Source organism: Leptinotarsa decemlineata, unplaced genomic scaffold, assembly GCF_025532065.1.
Source record: "Leptinotarsa decemlineata unplaced genomic scaffold, Ldec_3_MD MMD2_P_RNA_scaffold_9, whole genome shotgun sequence".
Lineage (NCBI taxonomy): Eukaryota > Metazoa > Arthropoda > Insecta > Coleoptera > Chrysomelidae > Leptinotarsa > Leptinotarsa decemlineata.
This window is the reverse complement of record NW_027412536.1, coordinates 7,804,993-7,820,697: the sequence shown is the minus strand read 5'-3', so window position 1 is coordinate 7,820,697 and position 15,705 is coordinate 7,804,993. Positions and strand designations below refer to the sequence as shown.

At 33.1% G+C, this 15,705-nt stretch overlaps 1 protein-coding gene across 2 annotated transcripts in view; it reads left to right on the top strand.

Annotated features, from left to right (window-relative positions):
• Positions 1–15,705, top strand: part of LOC111511266 (Rho-type guanine nucleotide exchange factor) — a 57,172-nt gene that overhangs the window by 11,378 nt on the left and 30,089 nt on the right. For both annotated transcript variants that reach the window (XM_023167279.2, XM_023167281.2), the window contains exons 3-6: positions 2,219–2,336; positions 7,357–7,498; positions 7,566–7,784; positions 13,425–13,623. In XM_023167279.2, coding sequence (XP_023023047.1) covers positions 2,219–2,336; positions 7,357–7,498; positions 7,566–7,784; positions 13,425–13,623 — 678 coding nt within the window. The remainder of the gene's footprint in view (positions 1–2,218; positions 2,337–7,356; positions 7,499–7,565; positions 7,785–13,424; positions 13,624–15,705) is intronic.

The window sequence follows — 15,705 nt, the reverse complement described above, 5'->3', positions numbered from 1 at the left end:
ACATTGAGAGGGGCCCAGGGATTTCGAAGATTCCGTTAGTGAGAGTGCATGAATGAGGTGAAACTTGTTATACATCATAGGGATTGAGTGAGAAATAAATTCCATGATACAGTAGTGAAGTACACTATTCTCAATTTTAAACTATTCTATTTTCAATTTTTTTTTGCTTAGGAAATCAGTATGTGTCAATCGGCTCTGAATATTAATTTTTTATCGGAAACTAATGGATATTTGTTTGAAACTGTTTTGAATTGAATTCAGCTCGCATTCATTCAAATCTATATCGATCGAATTCAATGCAATGTTATTAGTTGATGTTTTTTGATATAAATCGAATTTTCTGCATCACTGTCAAAAATCTTTCTGAACGTAAAAATATTTATTAGTGTGATTCAATATTCATCCAAATGGTTTTATTGATAGTTTCGGATAAAAATGAGCCATACTTTGAGGAATGTTAGGATTGTTGTGAGTCATACTTCAAATTCAAATCGGGAAGTAGCAAAGAGCCTAATAAAAAAAAATAATTGAATCTCTACCTACTGTGAGGTTGAATCACTTCCATAATTCGGGAGACCATAATCTACTGCAATTTACCTAGTCGTACATTATCCTTTACTTATGGCAATGTTGAACTGTCAAAAAATCGATGTAATTTTTCAACTTCTGATATGCAATAATATTCAAGTTGCTCTAATGTTCCATAAAATTATTTGCCGCTAATATATATTGAAATTTGTGAGCAGGAAAGAAATTTTAAATAATTTAGTTTTTTATTATTGGTGGGACAGTAGCCGGTTGGGTTGGCGTCATATGAAATGGTGGTTCAAGCCCTACGGCCGTACCATCGATTCATACTGCTTATCGTCCAACCTGTGTTAGGAATGGCACGTTAAAGGGTAAAACCTCGTTAATCTTCACCTCGCACAACTTTCGATTTTTGAGAGTTGTCATTTGTAGGGGGGCGGAAAAACAGAGTTTTTAAAATAATTTACTAAAATCAACTGTTCTGATCCCATTGTACTCTACCTCGGCCATGTACACCAGAAGTTTGTTATCCCTTTAGATATAACTCCATTTTAGTATTAGTCAAGTAATACAGAAGTTTTATCTAATGAGAATTTTTAAATTTCTTCAAAAAATATTTTCAAGAAATAACCGAAACTGAAAAAATATTCCTAGAAATGAATATAAATGTTATAGTACAGAAGTGACGTTTTTCTTAATCAAATTTTGTATTTTTTAAATTTCTCTAGGTCAAAAAATAACGAAGTAAAGCTATTGTATTGTATAGTGAAACACGTGTTGCAGTTTTGTGAATTAATCAGTGATATAATAATGTCAAGACATATAATTTCGATTTCTGCTTCGTAAGTTTGTTGGGGGTTAAAATGGATAAAAATATGTCTTGGCACAATCATGTCGCTGGAATTGCAAAGGCTGCTCCTCAAAAGCTCGGAATACTATTCCGAACCAGAAAATTAAATACACCTCAGCAACTTTTGGTGCTTTATAAAGCTCAGATTAGACCTTTTTTTGAGTATTGTTCTCATGTATGGAGCTCCCCCCTAAGCATACCCTAAAGCTGCTGGATTCCATCCAGAAAAGAGCTATCCGGTTGGGGATTTGTCTCTCTTCTATAGATACTTTCACGGGAAGTGTTCAAGTGACTTGGCACATTTGATTCCACCAAGGGCGGTACATATCAGAAATACGCGACGGACTGTGGCTGCTCATCGTTTTGAGGTTCAACTCAGTACACCTCGAACTTCACTGTTTAAGATGTCTTTCATTTAGAGAACTACTTTATGTGCAATAAACTTCCTGAGAACATTTTTCCAAATGGATTTGATCTCCAGCGATTCAAATCCAATGTGAATCGCTACTTTCGCATAGGCACCGCTCATAGAGTGCCTTAAGGATTTTCCTGTATCACTTGTGTTTTGTTCTTTAAAAAAAAGTAAATCACCCAATAAAGTGTTACTTGAATGCTTCATGGATTTTCATCAAGTATCGACCAATTCCATCACATTATGTTATGATTGATATTTTTCCCGCAAATTTGACCCATATTCAACGAAAAACTATTCATAGAAGTAGTATTAGTAATGAATGAATAAGCTAGTGTTCAACAGAATTACCTATTAGTGAACTGCTTATGTAAACATATCAAAATAAAGTGTTTTCTTTAGGATTGTGACAATTTACTTTGTTTTAGCTATGTTTCAAGAAAGGCGATATCATTACCGTTACTCAAAAAGATGATGGTTGGTGGGAAGGCACCCTAAATGGAGAAACAGGATGGTTTCCCAGTAATTATGTCAAGGAGTGCAAAGGTATTTCAACAACTTTTTCATTCAATATTTTCGAACGGGTAAACAAAACGCTAATGTCAGGGATTTCGTGTGTATTTTTAGAAAAATTCCAATTGCCCTGAGTCGACTCTCCAGCTGGTGTAAGATATTTTCTTTCAGTGGTTTGAAGATTTTTTCCAGCTGTGATGCAACATTATGCTGGCCATTTCTAAATATAAACTGAATCTGGTTGTTATGTTTCTGAAATACAGGAGATTTCATTAGTTTCTTTTTTTTTACATTTTCAAAGGAAAATATACAGTTTCGTGATTTTTCATTTTTTTTTAATGTATAAGTAGGAAAATTGTATTTATAGAATGGTACTATTAAATTGTTGCTATTTCGGCCGGTAGCCGGTCTGTTCGACGTGGGTGCTTTGTTCACTCACTCAAATCGACCGCCGTGTTGGTCGCTAGTTCAAGCCCCAGGCTGAACGATCGATTTTCACTTGCTATCGTCCAACTCGTGTTAGGAATCACACGTTAAAAGGTAAGACCTCGTTAGTCCTTAGCTCGCACAAGTTTCTACTTCTGAGGGTTGTCGTTCGTAAAGGTGCGACAACTGGTTAACGGAAAAACAGATTTTAAACAGATTTTCAAGCAGATTATAGTGATTTATATTTAAAAATATGCAATGGAGAAATGAATAAAATATGAAATGGACAAGTTTCCCTTCAATGATTAATGGAAATTCTCATGTTCTACTGTTAAGAACAATGGGGAATGTTCCTCAATTTGGGTTATTACAGCAAATGCAAGTTTGAACAAAATAAAGTTAAGTTTAATTCATGAGTTTTTCAAATTCACTTCGAAAAGTATTCAAATTGATGTTTCAAATGTTGGGTTTTGATTTTTAAAGGGATTTGTTTCTAATTCACATATTGGCAGCAGCGCCTATATCAAGTTGAAATAATTTATACGTACATAGATATTCTACTTTAAAAAAGGAAAAGTATCTTTATAAATCAACAATTGAGGCAAAATATAAATTATAGTTCAATACCACCTCCACAAGTCACATAAACAACAGTTGTTTTGTTATTTATTTATACAGGGTGTTCCTCAAACACATGCTAATATTTAAGGAGGTAATTCTTAGACCAATTTTAAGGAAAAAACGTCCTATGGACGTATGTCCTAAACGCCTTAACTTTTGAGATACAGGGTGGCAAAGTTTTCAAAAATAATCAGTTTTTTAATAATAACTGAGATAATTTTGTAGACATCTTTGGCATATTTAGTACATATGTTCCATGCCTCAAGGCGCATTTTCTGATGTACAATTTTTTTAATTTTCTCTGCCAGTGGCGTACGTACGAGTTTTGAAATGTATATTTTTGGCGAAAAAAACACTACGCCACTGCTTTATCCTGAATTTAAAATTATTTTTGAAATCTTCATACATTTTTGAGCACATTTGATTTGCTGGGTTTTCTTTGTCCGACGCATGGTTTTTGCTCAAAAAATTAAAAATCGCTTTACTTAAGGATAAATTCCTTAAAAATCTGATGCGGTATCGTGCATCGACTGAAAGCAAACTCAGCAAGAGATCAGATTTGTTGCATAATAATAAAAGGTATTTGTTTGTTGTCAGATGCACTGTTCTCAATTAAAATTACGTTATAACGCAGCACCGCTTAATAATTTTTGAAAACATAAATTTAGTTATCCTGGAATAAATGACGTGTAGCAGAATTTATTTACTGCACCTCTTGGAAATATGGAGACGAGTACGAGGAAGATCGTTAGAACTCTGGATATTTGTCATCAAATTGTTTGGCGTATTTTGGTTGATTTTTGTTATACCCATACCATATTTCAAGAGTGCAGGCATTACTCCCCAGAGATTTTCCACAGCGTGTGAACTTCAGTCAGTGGTATCTACAAAGTATTGCACTGAATCCGCAGTTTGAGACACAAATTTTGTTCACAGACGAAGCAAATTTTTCTCGGAATGCCATTCAAAATTTCCATAACAATCATGTATGGGCTGAAGAAAATCCCCATGCAATAACCGAAACCCATTTTCAACACCAATTTTCGGTTAATGTATGGGCAGGAATTATAGGTGATCATCTAATAGGCCCATTTTTTCTACCAGGACGCCTTGATGGTCGTTCTTATTTACACTTTCTCGAAGAAGACTTACCTGGGTTATTGGAAGATGTGCCACTTGCGTTAAGGAATCGAATATGGTACATGCACGATGGCGCCCCTGCTCATTTCAGTGTAATTGTCCGAAACCATTTAAATACAGTTTATCCTAATCGTTGGATAGGTCGCGGAGGACCTCAGCAAAGGCCAGCAAGATCCCCCGATCTCAACAGTTTAGATTTTTTTTTATGGGGTCACCTTAAAACTCTTGTGTATAAAACTCCCGTTAATACTTTAGAAGATTTAAGAGAGCGAATAGTTGCCTCGTGTGAAACTATACGAAATACGCCGGGAATATTTGAACGAGTGCGTAATTCCATGCGTAGAAGGGCGGAAGCATGCATACTAAGTGCAGGTGGCCACTTCTAACAATTTTTATAATCAGTTTTGGTATTATTACTAAATAACAAATTTGTGCTATTCGTTTAGACTTACTGTCACAAAATAAAATAAAACTCGTTTTTGTGAAAAATTTATTTTTTTGCAGATTATGTTTTCAAATATTATTAGGGAATTGGTAATGCGTTATGAAGCAATTTTCAGATTCTCATTCATTTTAGAATTGATCTAATTTCTCAATTTGCTTTCTGTCGATTTTTATTTTTTTGAGTGAAAATCATGCGTCGGACAAAGAAATACCAGGAGATCAAATTTTCTCAAAAATAAATGAGAATTTTAAAAATGATTTTATTTTGAAAAGAAAGCATTGGCGTAGTACTTTTTCCCAAAAATATTCAATGCGAAACCCGTAGGGATGCCACTGTTTGAAAAAATACAAATTTGTGTACATCAGAAAATGCGCCTTGAGGCATGGAATATATGTACCAGATATGCCAAAGATGTCCAACAAATTATCTCAGTTATTATTAAAAAACTGATTATTTTTGAAAACTTTGCCACCCTGTATCTCAAAAGTTAAGGCGTTTAAGACATACGTCTATAGGAAGTTTTTTTCTTAAAATGGGTCTGAGAATTACCTCCTTAAATATTAGCGTGTGTTTAAGGAACACAGAGGAAGATAGGTTAGGTGCACAAAATGTCATATGTCACAGAATGTCTCGGAACTCGGAACATAAGTAAACAGAACAGCACGCCTCTGAAATATGTCATCTTTGTTTGTCTCAAACAGGTAACAGATTCATTGTTCTTTATTAGCTATAACCGATGTTGCCAAATGGTGAAATAGAAACGAATCCCTTTAAATGTTGAATACATTATTTCATTACTCTTTTTTAAGTATTAAAATAATTTTTCTAAGAAAAAGGTTGAAATGATAAGTTTAAAATGCGTTGTTTCAGAGCTCTTTTATGAAAACTACTTGATTTTCGTCAGGAGGAACATTCTCCATTCAAACCATTCAAATTATCATGATTTTTCAATGAATTATTTCGTTTTTGTGCATTAAACATCCCATAAGTTGATGGCATACTATTCAGAACAGTACATTTTGGAGATATTTAGTTTCAAGATTGACAAACTTGAACGTCAGTGTTATTTCAGTTTTCTGTCACTCTTCGGGCACTCTTCATGTTGTATAAGTTGATTTGAATCTAAGTTTAATTCCATATGTTATTTCTATGTATAACATAATATTACAAAATTGAATGTATAGAAAGAAAAAAATTGTAGAGGAAATTACAATGAAAAAAAATAAAAATTTGTCCTGTGTCGAGAAAAAAATTAAGTATTGAGTTGAGAGAAATTTTATTAAAAATAAATAAAATATTAAGAACATACAGATTGAAAGAATAATTAAATCAGTTTCTATTCACGAGGTTTTTATGCTAGAATGTACAATCGTCATCGGTTATTCCCTCATAGAATGGATTCGACACTATGCTACAAAATCCTTAGAATATAGATCACAAATTTTTCCCTTTGCAACTTTGAATACCTCGAAACTACAGACCAGTTTCGAGTTATTACCTCTCGTCAGTGCTGGACAGATTTGATCCAAGTCGAGTCCCAGTGTGCCTGGGACTCAATTAATTTCAACGCGGCTCGACTGCATGTATGACAGCTTTGTCTAAGAGAAAGATTGTTAACTAGTAACAGCTGCATCTTAGAACAAAGGCCCAAGCGGAAAAAACATCCGATGTACCAATACTCTGACTGTGTAAGTACGTTGGGAGAGATAAATGTTTTGAAATATCATTTTGAAATATTTTTTCTTGTATGTATGTATGTATATCTCCTTGATACAGTCTTCAGAATTGAAGGGGTTATATTTTTTAGGAGTGATTAATTTTTGGGAAAGAAAGTTTTTGGCTTTCTACTACACCATCTTGATACAAAAAAAGAAGGATGAGGGAGTCTTCCAAAGAAAGGAAGGAAGTAACTCTATACATGGATGTGTAGATCATGCAAAGAAGTAACTTTCAGACACAAACTGAAAGAAAGTCCTCCTGAAACAGCTACTTTCATATAAACATTGAATTACACGAAAGGAAGAAATTATTTCGAAACAAATACTTCTATATGAACACTGCATTATACAGAAGATACTTTTCTGTACTCAATTTGTATTTTAAACATTCGTTGTGGAATAAAAATCAGATATCATTCACATGAGTTCTACTTTAAATGAATGGTAACAAATTGCACTTACATGGAACACTGTCATCACCACTGGTATACATCGATGTTTCGCCTGAAGACACTTGCTCTAAGGCTCTTCAGTACCAAATTGGATAACATTATAGAAAATACACACACTTCATTCATGAATTACGATTTTTAATGTCACGGAATAAGAACTATTTTGATTTGAATTGAAAGTTAGATTAAGGACTTGAACTTTCTCAAATATCCAAATTACAGTTTTAGTTAGAGTATCTCTTAATTTTCAGATGCTCCTAAGCCCATTATAAATCAACAAAATCAGTACAAAAGTGTTGTGTTAAAAGATCTTATAGATTCAGAAAAAGCACATGTTACTGAACTAGAGGGACTTGTGACTAACTTCCTACAACCTCTAGAAAAAAGTTCAATGTAAGTTATCATATATTATCATAAATTACTTGTTATCTAAAATCAGATTTGTATCTATAAATTACAGTTTGACATGTGACGAATATAAACAATTGACGGGAAATATAACAGAGGTATTGGAAACCCATCAGCAGCTGTTGAATCTGATAGAAATAGAATCTAATAAACCTGGATACGAACAAAAGGTTGGCAAGTTATTTCTCACATGGGCTCCAAGAATTAAAAATGTTCATCAGACGTATTGCTCCTTGCATCCAAGGGCAGTGTGTATTCTCGATAAATATCGGTAAGTTGAACTTCAGACTGCTTTTACATTTTCATATTTTTGTATAGATAACGTAGTCAAAACCTCATTCTTGATAGCTAGAATTTGAACCTTAATTGTAAAATGAATCTAATGATAAATTTCTCCACACTGGAACTCAAGCACTGTTTCTCGACGTTAACTTGGTTAGCTGGCATCGTCAGGAGGATCTGCATTATTTGAAATAATATATATTTATGAGAAATGTAGATATAAAATATTTCCTTTTATTTTGCATATGAAATATTTTGAAAAAATATTTTTGTTAATGTAGAATAGCTTCTTTAAAATATTTAATTCATATTCAAATTTGGCTATAACAAATAACAACAATAATGACAACAGTGAAACTCAAACTCAAATTATTTCCATGTGTTTCACAATGTCAAACAAAATGACCAATCACAAAATTATAATTGTTTGGGCCCAGTCGACCAGAGTCAATTGATTGTTTATGATTTTGTTCTTTTTTTCTTTTCTTTCTTGTTCATTATGGGGGAACTAAATTATGGAAGGCAGAGAAAACTCTATGCCTGGGCCTTTTATGGTATTAAACTTTCTCGGAGATTGACGGAAATGCTCTCTTATTTCAATCTACAAATTTTAAATGGTGGACAAAAACCGGATATATGCATCCACTATTTACTATTTCAACCATTGACAATGCTGAACATAGTACTATAAGGATATTCGACAACTTTATCTCCAATCTTCAGTTGATTTTATATAGTTTTATTATATTCAATGAAGATAATTTGATTATACTGTTTCCTAATAGTTCCCAAACGAGTTAAATGGGAAAAAGTTAGCAATGTTAAAGGGACAGAAGGAGTATAATAATTATATTTCGTTTCTGTGAAAATTTGTCGACTACTGTTCCATAAAACGAGCTTTATTTGAACATAATATGGACAATATTTTTTTTAACCATACTTTTATCAAATGGTATGTTTTTTCATCACTCAATGATATCTGCGTTATATCATGTATTACTTGGTATTCTTTCAACTTTTCTGCATTATCCATCACAATCACAGATTGAGGTGGTATAACGTCTAACATTTGTTAAAAAATTCTTCAAACACATCGTCATTCATGTCTTCATGCTGATCGCCAGAATGCTTCGACTCAAACATCCATAAACACCTCTCAACAAAACCACAGTTCAGCTATACTGTGACAAAATCATCAACACTTCGAATATCAGTCGCTTTTCTTTTCCAGTGGATGACAGGCTTCTAAAAATGTTTGACGTGAATTTGTAATGTTTTTGTCCTGCCATATGTCTCCTACGGTATATTCTTTGTTAAGACAAGTTCCGTTTAGATAATAAATCTTTCTGTTCTCAAGTCGAAATCTATATCTGTCTTAGGTAATGTCTCCTTCAGCAAATAATTTCATAATTTTCGATTAAGAGCGATTTTTTGTTTTGTTTTTTTCATATGAAAATTATTTCCTTTGAAGTTTCCACAATTTCTGTCTGCCTATCATTGGATTGGAGACATAATTTGACCTTCTTTCAACGCTCCCATTATTATGTCGAGGGTCGGTATTTCTTTCTTAAAATCAAATAAAATAAGTGTTTTTTTTTATTACAAGTTTTCACAACTTCATTCATATATCGATGATTTTGAAACTCCCGTCATTTGCGAACACATTTCCACAAGAGTATCAACGGTATACGAAGTATTTTGGTGGATGCGAGCGTTATACACTTCAAGAATAATAATCTTTTCGTTAACAGAAGAAGCACATTTGCTGATTTGTTTTACTGAAAAGAGAACAAATATCCATTTTAATTCAAACACTAAGTAATAATGATAATAATAATGTTTATTTTATAAAATGCCACAATTATTTGTATAAAAAATAATTACAACATGTAATAAAATGACGCCACACACAATTATATTTTAAAACCGATGTTTTAAAAAATCCTCAACACAATAGGGTTCTAGATCTACAAGTATCTTTTTGATGTTTTTTTTTAATTGATTGCTACTATTGCTACTAGCAGAATGTCTAAAAAATACTGGCAACTTGTTGTAAAATCAAATTGCCATATAATAGGGAGATTTTTCAGTAAGTCTCAATGTATGATATGGATAAATGAGGTCATGCCTCCTAGTGTTGTATTCGTGTTCTGTAGCATTTAGATTAAAAAGTTCTCTATTTTTAAACAAATACATCAAACATTCAAAAATATACAGAGCATATACAGTCATGACGTTATTATTCTTAGAAACTGTTCGACAAGAGTCCTTATAATGTTTGTAATTGATTATTCTCATTACTCTTTTTTGTATAACAAATATTTCATTTGTATTCTTGTTGGATCCCCAAAAAATTATTCCCTATCTCATGAAAAATTAAAAATTTGCAAAGTAAAGAGATAAATCTGCTCGCTTTTCTAGATGTTTACTGATTATTCTTAGTCCATAGAACACTTTTCCAAGTATAACTTACTACTAACAGTGATTAAGACACAAGGGCTTTATCATTAATTCATATTCTGGAGGTAATAAAGTACCTAATTAAACCATTGTTGAATTGGATGGAAGCATTTTAGAGCAAAATATCTCATATATGTCATGTAAGCTGTTCATGTATGTGATACGTTGAAATATGCTTTTCATAGAAAGTATTAAAAATTTTAATAGAAATTCAAAAATGAAAAGAATTTTGGGTGTTTAATTTAAAAAATATATCAGTTAATAATGCTAGTTTGTGAAATTTTTGTTACTCACCGTATACATGCAACTATAAAAAGTCTTTTGAAATTTGTTATATCAAATCGTAGAACAACATTGAATGTTTAAAAAATACACTTTTAACCGACTCAATTATGTACGCCTATGAAACAGGTACTTTAACATGATTTATTACTCAGCTGCCTAAGGAAATAGACTAAGTTTTCGTATATGGATAGAAATTTCCACCCAGCTGTTTCTAATTCTGTGTAAGTTCTTCTAAGTAAAGAGGAGAGAGAGTCCTTTTTAACTTATGCGATTTGAATCAGCCAATTTCTATTTTTGCTGAATTTGCAACTACTCTCCTGAAATGAATTTTACATACAATAAGTGATGAAGATTTGAAACCATGTCTTCTAGCTCTAAACTGAGAAATTTGCATGGCATTTCTCATAGGATACCTGAACTTAGAAATGTTTATTGGGAATAAAAAAGAGTTCCATGACAATCTTATAGAAACAACGTAAAAAAAAATCAAAATGAAATATTCAATTTTTTTAATGTGAATAGAACATGTTGACTGATGGATGGTGTCAAAGTTATCATAAAAAAAATCTATACCAGTCATTCCAACAGGGTGACTTTCCTGAATTTTTGAAAACTTCAATTATAATACCACTACACAAAGGAAGCGATCCTGCTGACACATTAAATTATCGTCCAATATCTCTCATACGTACTTTGGCTAAATAATTGGAAAATTAGTTTAAAATAATATCTTGAGCGAGAACCAGTTTAGATTCCAAAGGTAAAAGAGCACCAATGGCAATATTTTCCTTTCTTACAAAAGTTTACAATGAAAATAATGAAGGAAAGGCAATCGCAGCAGTGTTCTGTGACTTATCCAAGGCATTTGACTGTGTACGTCACAGAACTCTGCTGGGCAGGCTCGAATACTATGGTTTTAGGGTAATCAGCCAGCAGCGGTTCAAATCATACCTAGAAAATCACTCACAAACATGTTAAAGGACTGCTATTCACTCATCCATTCTACAATATGGAGGAATTTTTTATTAGTGAACCTTTTTGTTGTCATGAAAATACGCTTGTCTCCTCAGTAGGATTGATTTTAATATGTTTTCATCGTGTGGCTGTACCTACTTATTCATTTTACTAGCTAGCACTTGGCTTGTATATTTTATTATTATTAAGTTTGTATCAGTACCATTTTATTGTTTTTAACGTTTCAACTTGTTTTACCTATACAATGATTTAGTCGATAAGAACTGTGTCTTATGACATTAAAGCATATTTTATTGATTGATTCACGAATTGGGCCAGAAATGGGCCTCATCGCTGAAGATGATTTTCCAATGAAAATTATGGTTGAGTGCCTCTGATTTTCCTGCACATTCTCACAGACAGCGGCGATATTTTCGCAGATCTTGCGTTTCGTCGACGAATAGTCCTCTCTCGCTCGGCGGATGGCTAACTGAAGCTTCAGTTAGCCATCCGCCTAACTGGAGACACGAACATCACTTGCAACCTTGATAGTCTGGAACATCGAAGAAGGGTTGGAGATTTGTCCCTCTTTCATAAATACTTTCATGGGAGGTGTTCTAGTAACTTGGCACATTTGATTCCACCAAGAAGGATACATATAAAAAATACGCGACGGATTGGGGCTGCTTGTCGTTTTGAGGTTCAACTCAGTACACCTCGAACTTCATTTTTAGGAACTGTTTCATTTGAAGAACTGCGGTCATGGGGAGTAAACTTCCTGAGAACGTTTTTCCAAATGAATTTAATCTCCAGCGATTAAAATAAAACGTGAATCGCTACTTTCGCACAGGCATCGCTCTTAGAGCGCCTTAAGGATTTTCCTTTAGTGCTTATGTTTTGTCCCTAAAAAAAAACAATTCTATTATTTGCACGTGTTATTGAATGCTATATCGGTCCATTGTGATTTGGCAAAGCAGTCTAAATAAATGTCAACTAATTTGACAGCTTCAACAAGAAAGTTATTATCAATTGTCAAAGTTCGAAAGTCCCTGTTGGAATATCATATACTTTGCTGAAAATCAAACTGAAAAATGTAAAACTGGAACCTCTGGCGGAGAATAAATCCATAACAAGCATATTTACTTGACACCAGAACTGCAATTCTTCTCGACACGAGGTTCACCAACTAAGTTGGCGACTCCTGGAGATGTAGAAAACGCATGATGATTTTTTTTCATAACCTCTTCCACATAACCCTTCCTGATCTGTGGCCTTATAAATTGTTAATAGTGATGTTATCAATTCATATGCAGTAGACAACATTTTCTCCACCTGAACCAGACCTGCAATTCTTCTCAACGCGCGGTTCACCAACCAAGTTGGCGACTCCTAGAGATGTAGAAAACTCATGATGATTTTTTTTCATGACATCTTCCACATAACCCTTCCTGATCTATGGCCTTATAAATTGTTAATAGTGATGTTATCAATTCATATGCAGTAGACAACATTTTCCCCATCTGAACCAGGCCTGCAATTCTTCTCGACGCGCGGTTCACCAACCAAGTTGGCAACTCCTGGAGATATAGAAAACTCATGATGATTTTTTTTTTCATAACCTCTTTTACATAACCCTTCCTGATCTGTGGTCTCATGAATTGTTGACAGTGATTTTACCAATGCAGTAGACAACATTTTCCCCACCTGAACCTGAATGTTTCGCAAAATGAATTACAGTCTAATCAATGTCTAATCAATATCTAATAAAGGCAATACGAGCCCCTGCTTGAATGTTTGTTTCATTCCCTGTTTGAATCTTTGTTTCATTCTTCAAGTTTGTATTGTTTTAAGGAAATGTTTTTTTTTAATCTGATTACTTTGTTTGAATACAGTGTACAGATTTCAGAAATGATGCTTTTACTATTTACAGAGAAGATCTCACCAAATATATGGAATCCAAGGGCGCAACAAGTCCTGGTGTTCTAGTATTAACTACAATGTTGAGTAAACCTTTCAGAAGGTTGGATAAATACTCTGGAATGATGCAGGAATTAGAAAGACATGTGGAAGAATGTCATCCAGATAGGGGTGATACTCAGAGATCTGTCAGTATATATAAAGATATTGCGGTAAGTATCAAAACATGTCACTATTGTTAAATTTAAATATCAAGTGGCAGATCATCTTGCTGTAATCAGTAATTCAATATTATTTTCTGAATGTATCAAATTTTGACACATAGACCTGTCAAATACACATAAAATAAGACTTACAATTACTTTTTTGTGATACACCTTTGGTGTAGTAATGAATATTACTTGAGCCTAATCCCAACACCAAACCGTTAATGGTTTGATGTTGGAATTGAACTCCAGTGATATTTACAATTACGTGAAAAATCAGTTCAATCTGTCTCTGCATAGTGCAAAAGAAAAGTAAAAACGTATATAGTATTCAATGTATTACGAGTGCATACTTTTCAGTTGAATATAGGATTCAAATATTTTCTCAAACTGAATATATGAAAGTGTAAAACCAAAAGAATAAAACAATAATCATCTTATACTTATGACATTCTGATCTGTTATTTAATTCTTGATTGTTATCTCAATACCACCTCTCAATAAAAAAAACATTCATGCCTATTAATCTTGAGCATAATTTTTAGTATTTTTCTCAGTGGCTTAGTCATATCAGCAATCTGGTTTTCAGAAGAAATATCAAACTCTCCTGCTGATATTTTTTCACATATGTATAAAAAGTTTGGTATCTGTGTTTTCTTCTGAAATGATTTTCGGAATTTTTAACCACTTTGATGGCTGACTATTCTCAAATATGACAACTGGTTGGTCGCTATTTTGTTTCATAGCTTGAAGCACATTTTTATCCAGCAAGCTTCATTTTTACTCAGGCTCAAAACTACATACTCAGTATCTGTTGATGACAAAAGCGGCTGATTGTGCCTTAACCAACTAACCAAAACACACTTGAACCAAATACCTTGAACACATAATCGGAACTTTGTCAAAGCTATTTTCTGGAGTTGTTGGCTGTGATTTTCAAGTTTTTATGACTATCGTTTCGTCTATGACTGTAGTATACATCAAAGGTGATGAAGCAACAGACGAAGTGTTGTGCAAAACAGATAATACAGAATTGTTCTGGGTCTTTGAATCTATTCCATTGGTGGTGAGTGTGGCATCGTTCCTATTGGTTGAATTTAATTACCTGATACGAGGCTTAAGTGCCGGTTCTCTCTTCATTTCAATTGAAATTTATTCTGTGTCTTTAGTAACGCCCTTGGTGTTTCAATTTGGTTGGTAACACTCTTCACACATGGCAGGATATTTTTTCCATTGACAGGTCTATTGGAGTAGTCTTGGGCTTTTATTTTCTGGGACCTACTGCCTACTAGAAATCAGTTTCACTATGCCTATTGCCTTTGAAAGCGTTTTTCAAATGATTGAGTTCCTTGGGGAGACTTTCAGGAGGCTTTCAGTTCACAAATCACACTGGACACTCGATGTCCAGAAAAAAAAAGTTTTATGATGAGAAAAATCATCTTTCAGCAGTAAAATATATATAGAAGCACCAATACTTTCTTCTTTTATTGGACCACATACATCATTATGGATGCACCTGGTTCGGAAGTATTCAATAAACTACTTCAAAAATATAGTCGGTGTTGTTTCCCTTTGAGAATTACAAAATAAATGTGATATTTGATTGCACATTCGATAGCAATATTTTTACAATGTGATCTTGTGGGTGATACAATGTGATATAACTTGTAATATTTTTATGTCACAGTTTTCATGTATTTTCGTTAATAAAGTATTATAGTAGTTTATTGAGAATATATGAAACTTGTTGCTGTTTTTTAATGTACATAACAAAATTTAAGACAAACAGGGATGTCTCAGTTGAAATCTTGAACTATTTGAATAATTCTCTACATTTTCCATACTTTTTTAAACACATAATTCTGAGTATCATCTTATAAATAATTAGTATATCCTTTATTCTACTACAGTTACCATTGCAAACTGTACAATAATTGAACTTATGCATAATAATAGGTATTCATCAAAATATCCAAAGTGACAAAATTACATGAATTTCAGGTGACAAAACAGTGCCTGGATAGTTTATTTAAAAAAAAAATCAATATGGTCAAGTCCAACAATTTTGTACACCTCTTTTGTCAAATC